The sequence below is a fragment of the Leptosomus discolor genome, chromosome 3 (assembly GCF_034619465.1).
Source record: "Leptosomus discolor isolate bLepDis1 chromosome 3, bLepDis1.hap2, whole genome shotgun sequence".
Taxonomy (NCBI): domain Eukaryota; kingdom Metazoa; phylum Chordata; class Aves; order Leptosomiformes; family Leptosomidae; genus Leptosomus; species Leptosomus discolor.
Genome location: NC_141393.1, coordinates 12,157,327 through 12,172,949, shown reverse-complemented (window position 1 = coordinate 12,172,949; position 15,623 = coordinate 12,157,327). Strand labels below are relative to the sequence as shown.

General features: G+C 41.9%; 2 protein-coding genes across 2 annotated transcripts in view; one reads left to right on the top strand and one right to left on the bottom strand.

Annotated features, from left to right (window-relative positions):
- Positions 1–4,866: 4,866 nt before the first annotated feature.
- Positions 4,867–9,998, bottom strand: BAG5 (BAG cochaperone 5). Its single transcript, XM_086462181.1, has 2 exons — positions 9,969–9,998; positions 4,867–9,314 (listed from the first exon to the last, which is right to left on the bottom strand). The coding sequence occupies exon 2, from the start codon at positions 9,284–9,286 to the stop codon at positions 7,934–7,936; it is 1,353 nt and encodes a 450-aa protein (XP_086318307.1). The 5' UTR covers positions 9,287–9,314; positions 9,969–9,998; the 3' UTR covers positions 4,867–7,933.
- Positions 9,999–10,204: 206 nt separating this feature from the next.
- The window catches only part of LOC104351986 (kinesin light chain 1), a 67,203-nt gene continuing 61,784 nt past the window's right edge, over positions 10,205–15,623 (top strand). The window contains exons 1-4 of the mRNA XM_086462512.1: positions 10,205–10,324; positions 11,062–11,259; positions 12,354–12,417; positions 14,437–14,527. Of these exons, the coding sequence (XP_086318638.1) occupies positions 10,205–10,324; positions 11,062–11,259; positions 12,354–12,417; positions 14,437–14,527 (473 nt within the window). The remainder of the gene's footprint in view (positions 10,325–11,061; positions 11,260–12,353; positions 12,418–14,436; positions 14,528–15,623) is intronic.

Sequence of the window (15,623 nt, the reverse complement as noted above, 5' to 3'; positions counted from 1 at the left end):
CAGGTAAGCTTGTTAAAGCTCTCTCAGTTGTCTTGTATCTTAGTTTAAACAGTTTCTTCACAATTACCAGAGCCTTGGTCCTAGAGATCTATGACACAGGAGCTCATGTGGCCTGCATGTATTTTTTTGGGGTCTCCAGGTCTGACCACGTGAGTAAAATTGATCTTTGCCAGAGACATCAACTAACAAATGCAACCTCAATTTGTTGGTTTCCACCAGGACAGAGAAAGAATTCAGTCATTGGTGAAGTGGTGGAAACACAGTCCACAAAAGAATTAGTAACTTGGGAAGCAGCTTGTGCTTGGGAAGAACAAGATGGACCAGAAACAGAAGTGAAGAAATTTGCCACAAAACTGAATTAAAGGTTTATAACAAAAGACAGGGACAAGATACATCAGAAACACAACAGCTCTGTAGAAATTAAAGAGTCAATAAATTGGCTTCTGCTCGGAAAACTGGGATGCTGAGAAATGTTCCAAAACACTGAGTTGGAATGAGGCCATTCTGAGGCTTCCCAAAGAAGCTGCTGGCTTTGCTGTATTTCAGTAATCTTTTTCTAATTATTTTTTTTTTAAAAAAAGATTATTTGCTCTCATTGCTGTAAACTTATTTAACCCTTGCAGGGAGCCACCCTACAATTCATATTCTGCAGACTCCCAGTGATCCCTGGCATACATTTAGAAGCCCCGAAAAGGCAACCCTTGTCAGATTTTAATTTGCCATATGTATTTTTTTGAGTTTATAATTTGAAGAAGGTTGGACATCACAGCACACATCATATGCATGTTCACTTGTCTATATGTGTTCAGCAAGATGTTTTGTAGATTATTAAGATACTTTTTCTTAAGAGTTTAGTACTCCTAATAATTCAAACTTGAAAGCACATTTATACATTATAGCAATGTAAATCATCCTTCTACACTAAGGCCACACTTCACAAGCAGTCTCCTGTTTTAACTGATGATTTCAAAGATCTTTGTCATGAATTGGGGTGGACTCTCCCTAGGGAAGCTTTTAATCCAGTTTGGATACTATTGCATTTGCCTAAATTAACTTCCACTTCCAGCCAAGCGAAATGATCAGTGATAGCTTCTGATCCAAAAACCACTCACATATGGCCCCTTCAAACAGCAACACATCTACTGTTGATGCAAAAAAACCCTAGCAGAGGTTGAAAATGCTTCCACTCCCTTTCTGCAGGTCACTTTAAGCTGTTGATTGCTAGAATACCTGAAGGCAAACCAGGCTGGGCATGAAGATGATGCCATGATGTACCAAAAATACACAGTTCAGTTTTTCACAATTGCACTGCTACTAATGTAACACTAACTTTTTTAGACTTCCTTTGAAACAAGGCATCAAACAACGTACCTGCACAAACTCCTACTTCAGGTTGGAAGTTTTAGCCCTAGATATGTTTAGAACTGGAAAAACTGAAAAAATTGTAAGACTATTAATGATTTGCTTTGGATTCAGAGAGCAGAGATTTCCAAAGGAGCTCAGTCTGTTTGGGTGTATTTGCTCATTAGCCAAGCAAAACAGGAGCTGAGAGGCAATTCAGCTGTGGCCTATAAATATATTCTAGACTACACGCTAGCAGAGAAGAAAAGCTTCTCATGCATATGTTTATGCTGCAAATTAGAAGGTTACTCAATCCTCACAGCAATGATGCTTTGGAACAACCTTTCACTAGAGGAATGAGGCAAAGCCATTTTAAGTTGCAGCTTGATTAGCTGCAAGGATGATCCCATGGTTGTCTGTGACAAGAAATGACAAGGGTGCATGGGTCTGTGGATGGGCTCCTTTTCAAAACACAGCCTTACTTGTCAGAGTGGGAACTTTAGGATGATGAGTATTCTGGAAAACCTGGCTTTTACTAGATGTCTGAAAGTGAGCAGAGGCCATTCATTAATATCCTTAGTCGATAGAGCACTTCAAACCTCCTTTTCATGTGCTATTAACATGAGGCAACTGGAAGGTAAGAAGGAGGCATTTAATCACAGGCTATAGAGTGATTTGAATAAAACAATGTTATGAAGAATTTTCTTTAAAAGAACCTAAGAAATTCAGCATAAACAATTACACAAATGATATCTTGCTACCAGTTGTTATACTATCCCTTCCAATTATCAGATTATTACAGGATATAGCCTTTGTGTTGAACACTGTCTTCCACAAGCCATGCTGATACTTCAAGTGCATGACCAGGCATTTCAGAGAGAATGAGGGTAATTATGGCATCCCTAGAGATGGGTGGCACTTTCTTGCCTGAGGGCACACCAAGGCTAACCCTCATCAGCTAGAGGTTGGATTGTGCCCGGGAGGAGCACTTAGGGTGACTCAAGTTGGAAAACAATGTTGAACTGCAGGGTGTAGATGAGGTATAACTGCAACAAAGCAAAAGGGAGCTTCGCTTTGCTTGCTTTTCTTATGTCGTAAAAGTTGTTGGTCAAACAACAGCCTGACAACTTTACTAGGTGGTGGTTTTTTTGTTTTCCTCCAGCCTTTCTTGTCTCTCTGCTTCTTTGGGTTTTTGATTTGGCTTATAGACCTCTCAATGGTCATGGTCACAGATTTCGTTTGGGGTATCTGCTCCAGAGTCGATACAATTGGGGAGCTAAATAAGACAGGACCTTATTAAGGACACTGCACTGCATCATTGTGTTTCTTCCCTCATGAGATGCTTTAGATTAGCTGCCTGAAATAGAAGCTTCACAAGGAACTCCTGTGGTGCACAAGTTTGGCAAAACTAATTGTGGAGAAATGGCCCAGTTAAGAAACTCATTGCACTTTTCCATTTCTAATGGCAAACTCTGCTAAGATTTATGTCCTGTAGGAAAAGTTTGCAGGCTTAGAAAGGGTCTTCACTGTTTTTGAACGGACAAACAGTGCAACTGATGCATTCACCTGCATTTGGCAGTGCCCAGAACCAAGTGCTGCAGCGAGAAAGGGCAAGTGTTGTGCATAGCCTTCAACAAAAGCACACTTCATCCTCAGCTTCTTCAGTCAATGACCAGCTTTCAGCTGACATGTACATACCTACCAATATAACCGAAAGCAATATGTACGTGATTGTTTCATGTAGCAAAACAGAATGATATCCAGACCAGCCAACATCTAGTACATGCCCCACAACAGCTCAGCAAAAGCCTTAAATGTAATTTATCAGCTTCATCTAAAAAAGAAAGCCTGACAGTATTTCAGGGAATATTCCCCCCAAAGAATTCACTTTCTCAATGAAAGCTCATAAGCAACAGGGGAACAGACAGAGCGCTCACTCAAAACATCAGCTCCGAACATTTGGTCGAGTGCTAACAGTTTCCTCTAGCAGGAATATTTTCCCCAATCCTGCCATTTAAATATCTCCTGCTGGCAGCCAGCTTAAAGAGTCCTTCTACTCCTTCGACTTCTCAGCTGAGAATTCTCCAAAGGAGAGGATACACCTATATGGAAATAAAATACAGTTTTTCCAGTTAAACCATTTCGGGCACCAAAATCTGCCTGTCCTAAACACACACACAGAGACACAAAAAAAATCTTAGCAAGGCAAATCCTCTCCTTTGACAAGTGAACAGCTGATCAAGACAAACAGGTCAGCAGCTAGCTGAGCAAAATCTAGGGCCATTGCCCAAATGATTTACTGGTCTTCGAAGAATGTATTTCCTTCAAATAAGCTATACTGTTAAAAGGGAGAGAAAGAAGATACAGTGAACTTGTTAACTATAGGACCATTTAACCTTTATAAACCTTGTTCTTACCTGATGTATTCTGGGCAAGACTTTTCCAGATTGTGTACAGTACTTTGACATGATCACTTGTGCTTTTTATTGCAAAACACTTACTATGTAACACAAAAGAGCAATTGAAAGCAACTGGTATATTTTCCGTACATGGTTCATTTGTATTGCCTTTATCATACCCCATTACTAAAGCAGCACAATCCTAGGTCTGTAAGAGTTGACAGTGCCACCTTCTTTCTTTCTCCCTCAGAGATTTAACTATGCAGGTTGATCTAATGACTTACTGCTACTGAAAACCTTAAAATTTGCTCCTAACCCATGGCCGCATGACCCACCCATTCATTTTGCAGTAGCTCTGGCCCACATGCCTTTCTAGAAGCCAATCTGACTCACTAAACCCACAGAAGTCTCCCTCCTCCATCTTTGTTAAGTTTGCTTTCTCCCGTTTTATTGGATTAAATCACCTCATAGGAGCTGGCCAAGCAGCAGAACCTGCACAGAGCCTGCAGCTTTCTGGGCAGAAATAGAACTTCTGATTTCCATCAGCAGTGAGCTGGTAACTTGGCTTGCTGCACCTTAAGAAAACGCACTGAGCTATGAGGACAATGATGGGAACATGGCTCACCTACACAGTGTAAAACCAGATTAACTTAACTCCTACTAAAGGTTCTTTAATCCACATTGCCTTTGCACATGAAGAGACTTCATACCGTCAGTTTTGCAAGCTCACCTGTGAGGCAGCACCCTTCAACAGAAAAGTGGCAAGATCTTAAAACAGCTACAAGTATTTTTGCAGTGACCATCCAGCTGAAGCTGAAGAAAGATTGCAAGCAAGGACTGCTGTAATGGTTGTAACGCAAGGTTGAATGCGGAGAAAACCAAAAGGCACCAGATTCAGCAAGTAGAGGTAGAGGTGGTTTCCACACAAAGAACTTTATTTTCATAAATACAGCAGTGAAAAAGCAAACTTTTAAAGAAGGAGAAAAAGAAACAGAAAGAGAGCTTTATGTCTATATGTTTAATAAAAACACTTTCTCTAAGACAAAAATCATGTACATTCTGGTAACTCACATTCAAAAATAAATAGAGAAAGGCAGCAGGGCATAACATTCAAATGAATACCTAGTAAAAGGTAGTAATGTATTTTTATTAATAATCAAGAATATAACACTGCAATAGTTAATCTTGAACTTATATATACAAATGCCATACCCTATACAGCAATAAATCAAGACATATACACCATAAGGAGCGCATAGACTAATTTCTGTTAAATTGAAGAAGTAGGAATCATACTGAACAAAAACCTCCTCCAAACTGATAACATAGCAAAACCACTTTGAGCGGAAAACAACAAAAATAAACAATGAAATAAGTAAAGAAAATAGTTTAAAAAGAAACACAATTAACAAATAGGAATAGATGTAGGATTACCTCTCCCCCAAATATCCAATCATTTACCTTGCTCTAAGGTAGATCACAGAGCACACAGAAAAGTTATTGTATTTCAGTATAGTACTAAAATGCAGGCTTTTGCAATTTGGTCCATTTACATTTTGCTGATTATTTTAGCCTGCCGTATCAGAAAGAAAAGTTGTGTGTTGCTCAGTCTTTGGATATAAAAACCAAATAAATTACATTCTTCAGCACAAAAGCAAGATTTTGAGAAATCTGTGCATTATTTTTTTTGGTTAAGCATATTTAGCTTATTACTTTCATTCATGCAAAATGTGTGAATTAATCTCATTCCAGATGAGGATTTTACCATAAAATTTATAGTCAATTTATTAGATTACAGAACAATGGAAAAAAGCTTAATCCACATAATATCTTGCTACTGAACTCTACTCAGTCAAAATTACATTAACCTTACAGATTTGCCTTCTTATAGACACAGGTGTAACTTTTCATTCAGAACAGCTAAAGGACATACAAATTTAAAATCTAACAGAAAACTATACTTACTCATTTTTACAGAGGTTCAAACATTTACAAAGCTACATGTAACCTCCAAAGAACACGGACACTAAATTCTTGGACAAACTACAAGTAACCACTGCAGACCTAATACTACAGAAAAACAATTAATACCATTACACTATCAAATTCTTATATTCCCTAAAAATGAAAGTGCAAATCAGAAGTCGCAGCTCAAAGGTGTAGAAAGCTTGAAATTAATAACATTATATACCTGAATTATTTTAGTAATTTTCTGTGTTGGCCACATAATATATAAATATAGATTGGAATTTTAACTAGGAGGTAAGGAGAGATAAATTCAATGGGGCTGTCTCTGAAGGAGCAGAGAGAATCCTCCAACAAACATTCTGTCATTGCCAAACTGTGCCTTAGGCACTGTACCCAACTGAAAAAACAGATTGGTTTTGGCAAGTAAATTTGCAAAGCAACCACCTGTCCAGTCACAAACAAAATATATTCACTCTCTGAAACTACACAGCCTTTCATCAACATCTCAAAGCATGTTATGGAGCAAACATATTCTCTCCTTGCAGCAACAGGCACAGAAGACCTGCACAAAGTCCCCCATCTCCACATCAATGCATTCATTTTTAAGCAGAATCCCTGTTTTGCAAATTTGGTACTCATTCTCAGGACTCTATAGAACAATTGCCACCTATCATACAACGTTAATTTGACATATATTATAGTAGAATTATATATGTGCGAGAAATGAAGTTTGCAAAGATTACAAATGTATCAAGCTGCCAGTAAACAGTTCCTGTATCTACACATGACGGTGCAAATTAGTGGTGTCACAAAGGCACTTGTCTCTCACAGACAGCATTGTCTTCTCTAATCAGTCAAAAATAGATCTAAAAATACTTATTTTTAACATCCGAAATGTTTTTTACTCCTTAAAGTGGTGCAAATGATCATCTATAGAACAACAATTCATTAATTCAACATGAAAGAGCTAAGTGCAAAGTATCCATACTTAAATATACGTTTGTAATTAATTCATTTTAATGCCATGCTCTCAAAAAAATGCCAAAACCCATGCTATAGTCGAAATGTGATTGGCACTAGCAGCCACAAATAAAAAGGTAGGTGCATACAATAATATAAGCAAGCTTATTTACGAAGTCACTAAAACAAGAAAGTGATGAGTTACAAGGAGAGACGTTTGCCACAAGTCTTTTCCAAGTCATGCTTGAAGCCACACCTGACCAGTATGAAATACATAACACACATTTTCATCATTAGGGACACCTCTATAGCTAACTACCTAATTTTACAAAAATAATTCCAAAGTGCTCACTCACTTCAAAGTGAATTGTTTCCGTTTTCACTGATTGTGAAAAGGCAAGTCAAAACCAGATCTAACAACAGAGTTTAAAAAGACACCTAAGCAGCCACTACATAAAGTTCAGTGCAGTTTTCAAGGGCTTGTGGATGGCAGCGTGAAATCCTTGAAATCCCATTTATCTGGTCAGTATATATGCACAGATTTTCCTCTCCACGTCTCAGTACCTTACAGCAGTAATTTGAAAGAGTTTCCACCAACACAAGACCTGTTTTTGCAAATCAAAGGGCTCAGGTATTACAAAAAATAGACATAATTGGCTTTGCCTATGTAAACGCTCATTTGCAGTTGTCACTATAGCTCCACTAACTCAGAAATCTAAACACCCAGAAAGGTGTGGTGGATGGAATAAATCAAGTACAACCCAAAAGCCAGCAGGTTTTTTACCCTTAATGCTTTCTGTCATAACAACACATTAAGAGCACATCCAGACTGCTGCAAAGTTGCTGGATGGAGCTTCATGCTTGAATACTAATTTTCATGTCCAGTCTTCTTCAGACAGCTTTGCCAGTACTGTACTACTAGGAAGTTTCTGAAAAACATGCATTCACTGAACATTGCGCAAGGTTATTAAAACAAAAACAGAAAGAAAAAAAAAAAAGACAACATTTGATCAAATATTAAGCTATTCCTTCAGAGAATCGCACTTCTTTGCTTATAGCAATGACCAGAATTGCTGATGGCGTACTGACAGTTGCCATGGCAAGTGGGTGACTGCGTGGGATAGCAGACATACAGCCAAGTCAACCGCTTATGCAATCTCCGTGATTTAAGCAAGCACAGAACACACCACTCTTATTATGTGCTGCCAATGATCCACATAAAGTGCCAGGGAAAAAACATTCTTCTGTGTTAGGCCGTGGCTGTTTCAGTATTCCCATTCATCTGTTTTCATGTCCAGATAGTACAGAATATTCTGCGCAAGCTTTACTGCTTGCTTTCTGGCAGCCTTACACCGCTCGTCACCTTGTGGATCAACAGCATCAAGTGCCAGAAGTTGTTTTGTAAGAAGTTCTTCCAATCTCATGTAATTTTTATCTGTTCTGTTTCCATCAAACGAAAGCACCTCCCGCTGAATTTGAGACAAGTTCCCAAGAACAGTCCAAACTGCCTTATGAGACTGATGTTCGGCAGCAGTTTGCTCAGAATACATTTGCCTTTTTTCAAGTGCTTCCTTCAAATCAATATACGTTATTAGAGTTTGAATTTCTATTACTGCTCTTCTCCTGGCTTCTCTAATACAGGGGTTTTTTCCTGGACTCACCTCATCTAAGCGGGCAATTAATCCCTGCAATTCTGCTTTGGATCCCAAATACAAATCAGAAGCGTTCTCTGTTTTTAAAAGTAAAGAATTAACTTCCTTCATTTTCTTGCGGATCTCTTCTATTTTTAGAATGGACTGATTTTGTGCCAAATCATATGCGTGAGTAGAATTTGCTTCTTCTTCCAAGTCCAGGTATTTCTGCAATTTATTGATCTCTTCCACTACTTCCTTTCTGTAATTTCTTATTTCTGTGTGACCACAGACATCTAAAGCATCCAAATCAGCAATGAGGCCCGTCAGCACACAGGACAGATGCCTGCAGGTATCATTACTACTCACTCCCATTAGAAGCGCAATAAGAGTTCCTCTCGCTTTGTTCACATCACACATTACAGAGTTAATTTTGGAGACAGAAGGATGTGCATCATTAGAGAGTGGCAGGGACAGCTGTTGCTTTACACAGCTCTCTATAATCTCCTGAACTGCACATACTTTTGTCAGAGTGCGATACCTTGCTTTGCGTAAAGAAACTTTCCCTCCGGTTTTCACCTGGGTAAGCCTCAGTACAATGTCCTGAATACCTTCTTCAAATTCGTCACTTATACAGTTACCTCCTTTGTAAAAAGGTGTAATCTCACGTTCCACAAGCGACTGTGCCTCCTTGAATATAGCCTCTATTTCCAGTCTGCGCGGATGGTTTGCGTTTTGTTCCAGTTCCTTAAGCAGTCTCTCGGCTTCCTGAGCAGCTCTCTTTCTGGCTTGCTGAATATCTCCCTTCCCTTCAGTGTCTACAGAATCTATTTCAAAAAGCTGTTTAGTGAGACTCCTTTCTAATTTCTTGTAATCTCGATCAGTAGACAGACCACTGAAGACAACCACTTGCTGTTCAATCTCTTTGACTTCTTTCTGAATTTCATGCAACCGTTTTATGGATGGGTGTTGGTTACCCATATCCATTCTCTTCTTTCGTCCAGTTTCAGATGAACTACAAGGAAAGTGAGAACAAGACTTGCGATTAAAAAAGTGCTATGCAAGCACACGTCACAACTTTCAGGACATCCTGAAGCACTTCAGCATTACAGCTATTTTCAGTATTGCTAGCAGTAAGAATAAACCACTTGGCTGACATTTCATAGCCGTTCCTCTGTTGTTTCACACCTTTCTATCCTGCTCGGGCTGCAGGGGTGATGCTTTAGTAACCACACGACCAGCTCTTAGCGTTTACCCACAGCCTCCAGCCCGCCCTTCCCCGCCCGCTCCGCAGCTGAAGGCACCGCGGAAACAAACCGGACACCCGCGGCCCAGGGGAAAAAACAGCGGCAACACCCGACCGCCCTTGGGGTGCCACAACCCCAGGGCAAGGCTGCCTGTCCCCGCACACGGCTGCCTGCCCCCGCACAGGCCCCGCAGCCGCCGCTCCCCCCTCAGCACCCGCCGCCTCCCGCCCCCAGGCCCCTCCGCGGCAGCAACCTCCCGCCTTCCCCCGGCGACTGGGCCGGCCGAAGCGGAGAGAGGGGGAGCCCGGAAGCACCCGAGAAAAGGCTCGTCCCCCACTCTGCCCGTAGCAAGCCCTCTCAGCGCCCCCGCCCGCAACGCTCCCTCCCGGCGCCCCCCGCCCGTCCTGCCCCGGCCGCCTCACCCGGCGGCCGCCCCGGCCGAGGGACCCGCTGGCCGGCCCGGCGCTGCGCCACGGGCCGAGCGGCGGCGAACCCCGGGAGCCCCGCCCCGCGGCCGGGCGGCGGCGGAGGCGGGAACACCGCGGCCGAGGGACGCGGCCCCTTCCCCGGCGCCGCCCCCGACCGCAGCGCCGCGCTCCGGGTGGCCTCGCCTTTACGACACCGCCGTAAAGCGCCGCCCGCCGGCAGGAGGCGGGCGATGGCGGCGGCCCGGGCGCTGCGGGGTGGATGCTGCCGCTGCCGCCACCGCCGCCTCGTCTCCTCTTCCTCAGCCGGCGGCGGCCCCACGGCTGAGCGCGGGGAGCGGCAGGATAGCGCGGTAAATCCGGGCGGGAGGGAGGGCGGCTCCTGAGTCGCGGAGCCAGCCTGCCGCCGGGGAGGCCTCGGGGTCCCCCGCCCCTGGGGAGCTCTGAGCGGGCAGCGGGGGAGGCCGCCCTGGCTGACCCGGCGGTAACTCTCCGCGGCGCTGGGCCGGTGCGTCCCGATAAAAGCCTGCGTTTCGCGCCGCTTCTCGCGGTTTGTGTCCTTTCCAGCGCCCCCGGTGTTCGTAAATACCCCGCGGGCCTTCCCCGCTGCGCGGGTGGGGCACAGGGGAAGCGAAACGCTTTTCCAGGCTAGGCGTAAGTCGCGGGCTGCTAGAGCCAGGTCTGCCTAAACCCGGCCTGAGAAGCTGCAGCTTGTGCGTGTTCACAGGGATGCATGAAGAAGGCAGCGCTCAGGAAAGCTTGCATTCTTGCTAGTTCTTGCTGTCAAGTATTTTAACGAAGTGGAATATCAGTCATGCAAAAACAAAAAAAAAAGAAAAAACCCAAGTTGTGAATCATGTCTGTTGGGAAGGAGTCAAAGGTATCTTCTCTGTAGTGCATTTCTAAATGAAAGTAAATTTTAAATGCATCACACAGTTTTCAGTCAGGGTAAATGGATGTGCATAATTTCTGAACTCGTTATGTTGATACGTTTTAAGGTTGTGTGGAGTTCTGGAGTTTATTCTAAATGGGGCTGTTCTTCAAAAGCTCTGTCGAAGTGGTCATAATGAATTCTGCCTGTGTTTTCAAGGGCCTGGGTTTCAGCCCCCCCGCGCACTCCTGTAACGACTGGATCGGGCCCCCCGACAAGCACTCCAACCTGCGCCCGGTCATCTTTTATGTGCCCCCCGAGGAGTCGCCCCTGGAGCGGCGGCTGCGGGAGGCGCGGCAGGAGGCCCAGGCCTGCGACCAGCGCTTCTGGGCACGGCACAACCGCGCCTTCCGCCAGGTGAGCCCGCCGCGATGCCCAGGGCCACTCGGCTCCCCCCTGCCCTCCCAGAATTGGGGGTTTGCTCTCTGTGAGGTAGGGTTCAGTTCTGCCCACCGTTACTGGCTGGTAGTTGATACCATTTCTTTTAATACACATGGTGTCTTTGTGGAAATTACTCTTTTTTTTTTGGTCATTAATTTATTTAAAATTATGCACAAAACTAAAGAACCTGTGTATTTTAATTGCCATTTAGTTGTGTATAATTATAGTTGCCTTTTTTTTTTTCCCATCTTGTACTGAAAAGAGAAAGTTGTAGCCACCCTACATGCAGGACTTATCTGTGAGTAGAGCGGCTGTTGAAAATGATTCTGCAGCTCTTCTTGCTCTGTCATAAGTGAGGTAAATCGGGTATAAGCACCAAGGTTAAATGAAGGACATGCCCTCATTCACTGGCAGTGTACCCCAACAAGGCTAAGAGTGGAGCTTCTTCAGTCATAGTCTGTCGTCCCTCATTGCAGCATTGGTTAGGAGACAGTGAATGTTGTTGGAAGAATGGTAACGGTTCAGTAATTCACCATCATTTGTGTTTATCTTTGATCATCATATCCTCCCAAAACTTGCAAAGATCTTGGAGAAAAAACAAAGGGTGTTTTTTAATTCCATAGAACTGCTTTTTAAGTTTGAAAAACTTACGTACAAATAATTATCCTGTTTCCATCTAAGTAATTTCAATCTTTTAAGGCTGCACGTTTTTCTCTGTGCTCAAATTCTCAGTTATACAATCCAGCACACCTTCATAGTTTGCCTTATAAGCTGAAGGTTCAGACCTTGTCAAACAATACTGAAGCTCAGCTGTAACTTTACTGCCCAAACAAGTTTTGTACGTTTCGGTAGAACACTTGCATGAATTAATTGATGCATGCAGGTAGCAGGATCTAAGTGACAAAGTTTAACTAACTCACTGGATTCAGGAAAATGTTTTGTTGACATTTCCAAGTATACTGAGCATTGCTTGTTACTCCAGAGGGTGTTAAGAACTACACCGCCATGTGATTAAAAACAATAGTTAACTTCAAGTACATCAGATTCTAATGTGGAAAAACACGTTTTAGGAAAAAGAAGAATTTATTTGTTCGAGACTGAAAGCCAAGGGTCTGGAAATGCGAGATGAAACAGGTTAGTGAGATCTTTGTTTGTAGTTTAGGATGCATTCTGAATTCTGTTCCACTTTGAATTTTGTTAGTTTGTGCTCGTTGTGTTCTGTCACAAGTGAATCTTGAGAATGGGAGTTAGAAGTGTTTTCAGGAGCATGGTAAAAAAAAAAGAGGGGAGGAGCTCTTTGCAGGTGTGCATGTGGGTGTCAGATCACCTGTTGCACTCTTTTTCCCCTGATTCCTTCCTCGCAGCCGGAGGGAATGCGCTGAAATCCTGGCCAAGTAATACAGTCATTCTGTAGTCTAAGGAGGAAAGGGCTTTCCCCTCTCACACGTCCTGACCCAGGGAGCTAGCTGAGCTAAACGTACAGAGCATTTGCCTCAGGTGCATGTTATGGTTGGGTGGATAAATTCACACTCTGGCTTCGGGTCCCTAGTGTATACAGTGAATAGAGTATTTTTCCTTGAGGGTGAATAAGGCAGCTTCTGAGGAGGCAGCAGCTGTTATCTGCCTGTCTTTGCCTGAGCACAGTTGCTGTAAAATAGTTGCGCCTCTAACTCATCATGTGAAAGCGAAGATGCCTTCATAATAACAGTGAATTGGCCATTGTAGTATGAGGTCGAACATTTTGTTCATAGAATAATGATCTGTTTGAGTTCAGTAAAGCATCTGCTCTGACATTCTGTACATCGCAGACCATTATTTTTCTCTTCTGTTTGTATCCTGGTGATCAACCTGTGGTTGAAGTTCTGTGTTGTTTAGAAAACACTTCTTTTCTATTCCCATTTTGGTTTGGGTTTCGCTTTTTTTTTTGTTTTGTTTCATTGTTATACCCTAGAAATAAAAGAAAAAATAGTAAGCATGTAGAAATAGAATTCTATTGTCTGCATGTGTGGATTAACTCCATTCAATAATACAGTTGTATATAAAAATAAGAGTAATAACAATATACATGAACAATATACTGGAACAAAACTTTTTTATGTAAGTGAATCTACAATCAGTTCTGCTGATAACAGTTTGAAGAAACAAATTAACTATAGGTGTTAAGTAAGCAGCCTTCAAACAGTTTTAAGAGTAAATTTGACCCATAATACGTTAATCCATTGTAATATGTTAGTTTTGTAAATAATGACAAGTAGAACTGATCAATAATTTACATTTCTATGATCAGTCTCAGTAGCTTTAAAATGCATTTTGGAACAGTAAGAAGTTGACTATCACAATTTCATCTCCCTCTTCATACCCGTGTCCCCTGGGACATTCAAATTTGACCTCATTTTAGAAACACTGAAAGTGCCAGGAAGTTTGCATAGGAGTTGTCCGGTAGAGTTGAGAATATTTGCTGGTTCTCAGGATTCTACGTATGTACTGTAGCCACAGGTTTTCCTTTTATGTTCTGTGGAGAGAATCCATCTCCTCTTATATTCTGCTTATGAGAGTGGCATATTCAAAGTCACCTTTTGTACTTGCTCCTTCACAAAATAATTGTCTACTATATTGTTAATAAATCTTATATATCGGAACGTAACTCTTTGGTATAAGTTATATGAAATTTATCAACAGCAGCAGAAAAAAAAGTACATCTGAAAATGTTGTGTCAGCCATGGATAGCGTTCTTTCTATATTTATTGAGTTGCTTTAGAGGGGAAATTTAAGTTACCAAGTGCTCTTACTGGTGCTCTTTAGACTTCAGCCCTGCAAGAGATTAGTTTTACTCACAGGATGGCTACTCCTAGATCTATGGAGTTTTTCATAGGGGTCCACTAGTTCCCTAAATAATCTAAGACCTGATAAACATAACCACTTTTACAAGTAATAACGGCGTAAGAGTTATGCCAGCTTCAAGGTGATCGGTATTTTTAATTTGCTGTGCTCCCTAAGTTTTAAAAAGTTAGAAGATGGAAGCTTATTAACTCGTTTGGGGCTACACAGGAAGCTTGTAGGAGCCAGGAGTCAGACCTAGCTCTCCTGCATCTGAACCCAGTGTTTTAATCCAAAGAATTATCTTGACATTGTTATGCCAAAACTTATTTTCAGGTCAAAAAGCAGCACTGAATGCAGAAGAAATGGCCGACTTTTACAAAGACTTTCTAAGTAAAAATTTTAGAAAGCATATGCAGTACAACAGGTATGTAGAAGGTGTTTATGTTGACTATTATACATTGCAGTCTGAGTGAAAGGTGTAAGATCAAATCGGAAAATTTGAACGTTTTTTCCCATAAGTGGTAAAACAGCACATAAAGCTGTCATTTTAGAGAATGATTTTTTTAAATGCTATTATTAGCATTTGACAGAAATTTGCATTATCATGAGTTCTGCTGCTTCTTGTTGGTTGAGTGGAGAGATGAATCTCATCTGTGAGATTCGGAGAGATGAGATCAGGCACTCAATTTTTTCGCTTAGGGCATGGGTCTCTTCATGCCGCTAATTGAAACTGATAAATGTGACTAAAACAGCTGAAATTTCTATATAACAGATTCTAGTTGACTGTTAAATAAGGGCTAGTATATGTGATTCATCTCAAGATTGTTTTCATCTCAAGGAAACTGTTTGAGAGTAATATTTAGTATTTTTGGTTTTATTATTTTGCATGCATACAGTAAACGCGAAGGTGATTAGCCTTGAGTTTGAGGGATTTTTGTGTGGTGAAGCAGTAGTAAAATGATTGCCTGAACTCAGCCTCTAAGCCCACATCCACCGTGCCTCTTCCCAACATCTACTGCGCTGTTTCAGTGTTACTGTTTGTACAACTTGATAAACTGGTTTGAGGATCTGAAACAAACTGAAAAATTACTTTTGAACACACATTACCCTGCAAGTAGTTGTGCACGCTTGGGAGAGGGCTAGAAATGAGGAAGGAACTGGAAGCTGGAGGAGGATAGCACTTCATGCAGTTACAGTAGCACTGCTCACTGAGTATGACACCACAACTTCAGTTTCTTCTCTATATTGGATTGAAAGATTATTGGGCTCAAAGCTGTCAATTGTCACTGGGTTCCTAACGGTGTAATGCTAGTGGGAATTCCACCAGCAGTATAACTGGTCTATAACAAATTGGTTTAGGGTTCTTCATATGTATTGTGCATATATCGTAACATACTATGTTGTAAGGGCAATTTTACGGTAACAAATACTTAATGCAAATATGCACATCTTGTCTTGCCTGGTGTGGGGGGGGGGGAACCTCCCCATAAACCTGAGCAACAGCATGAAAAGATGGAAAG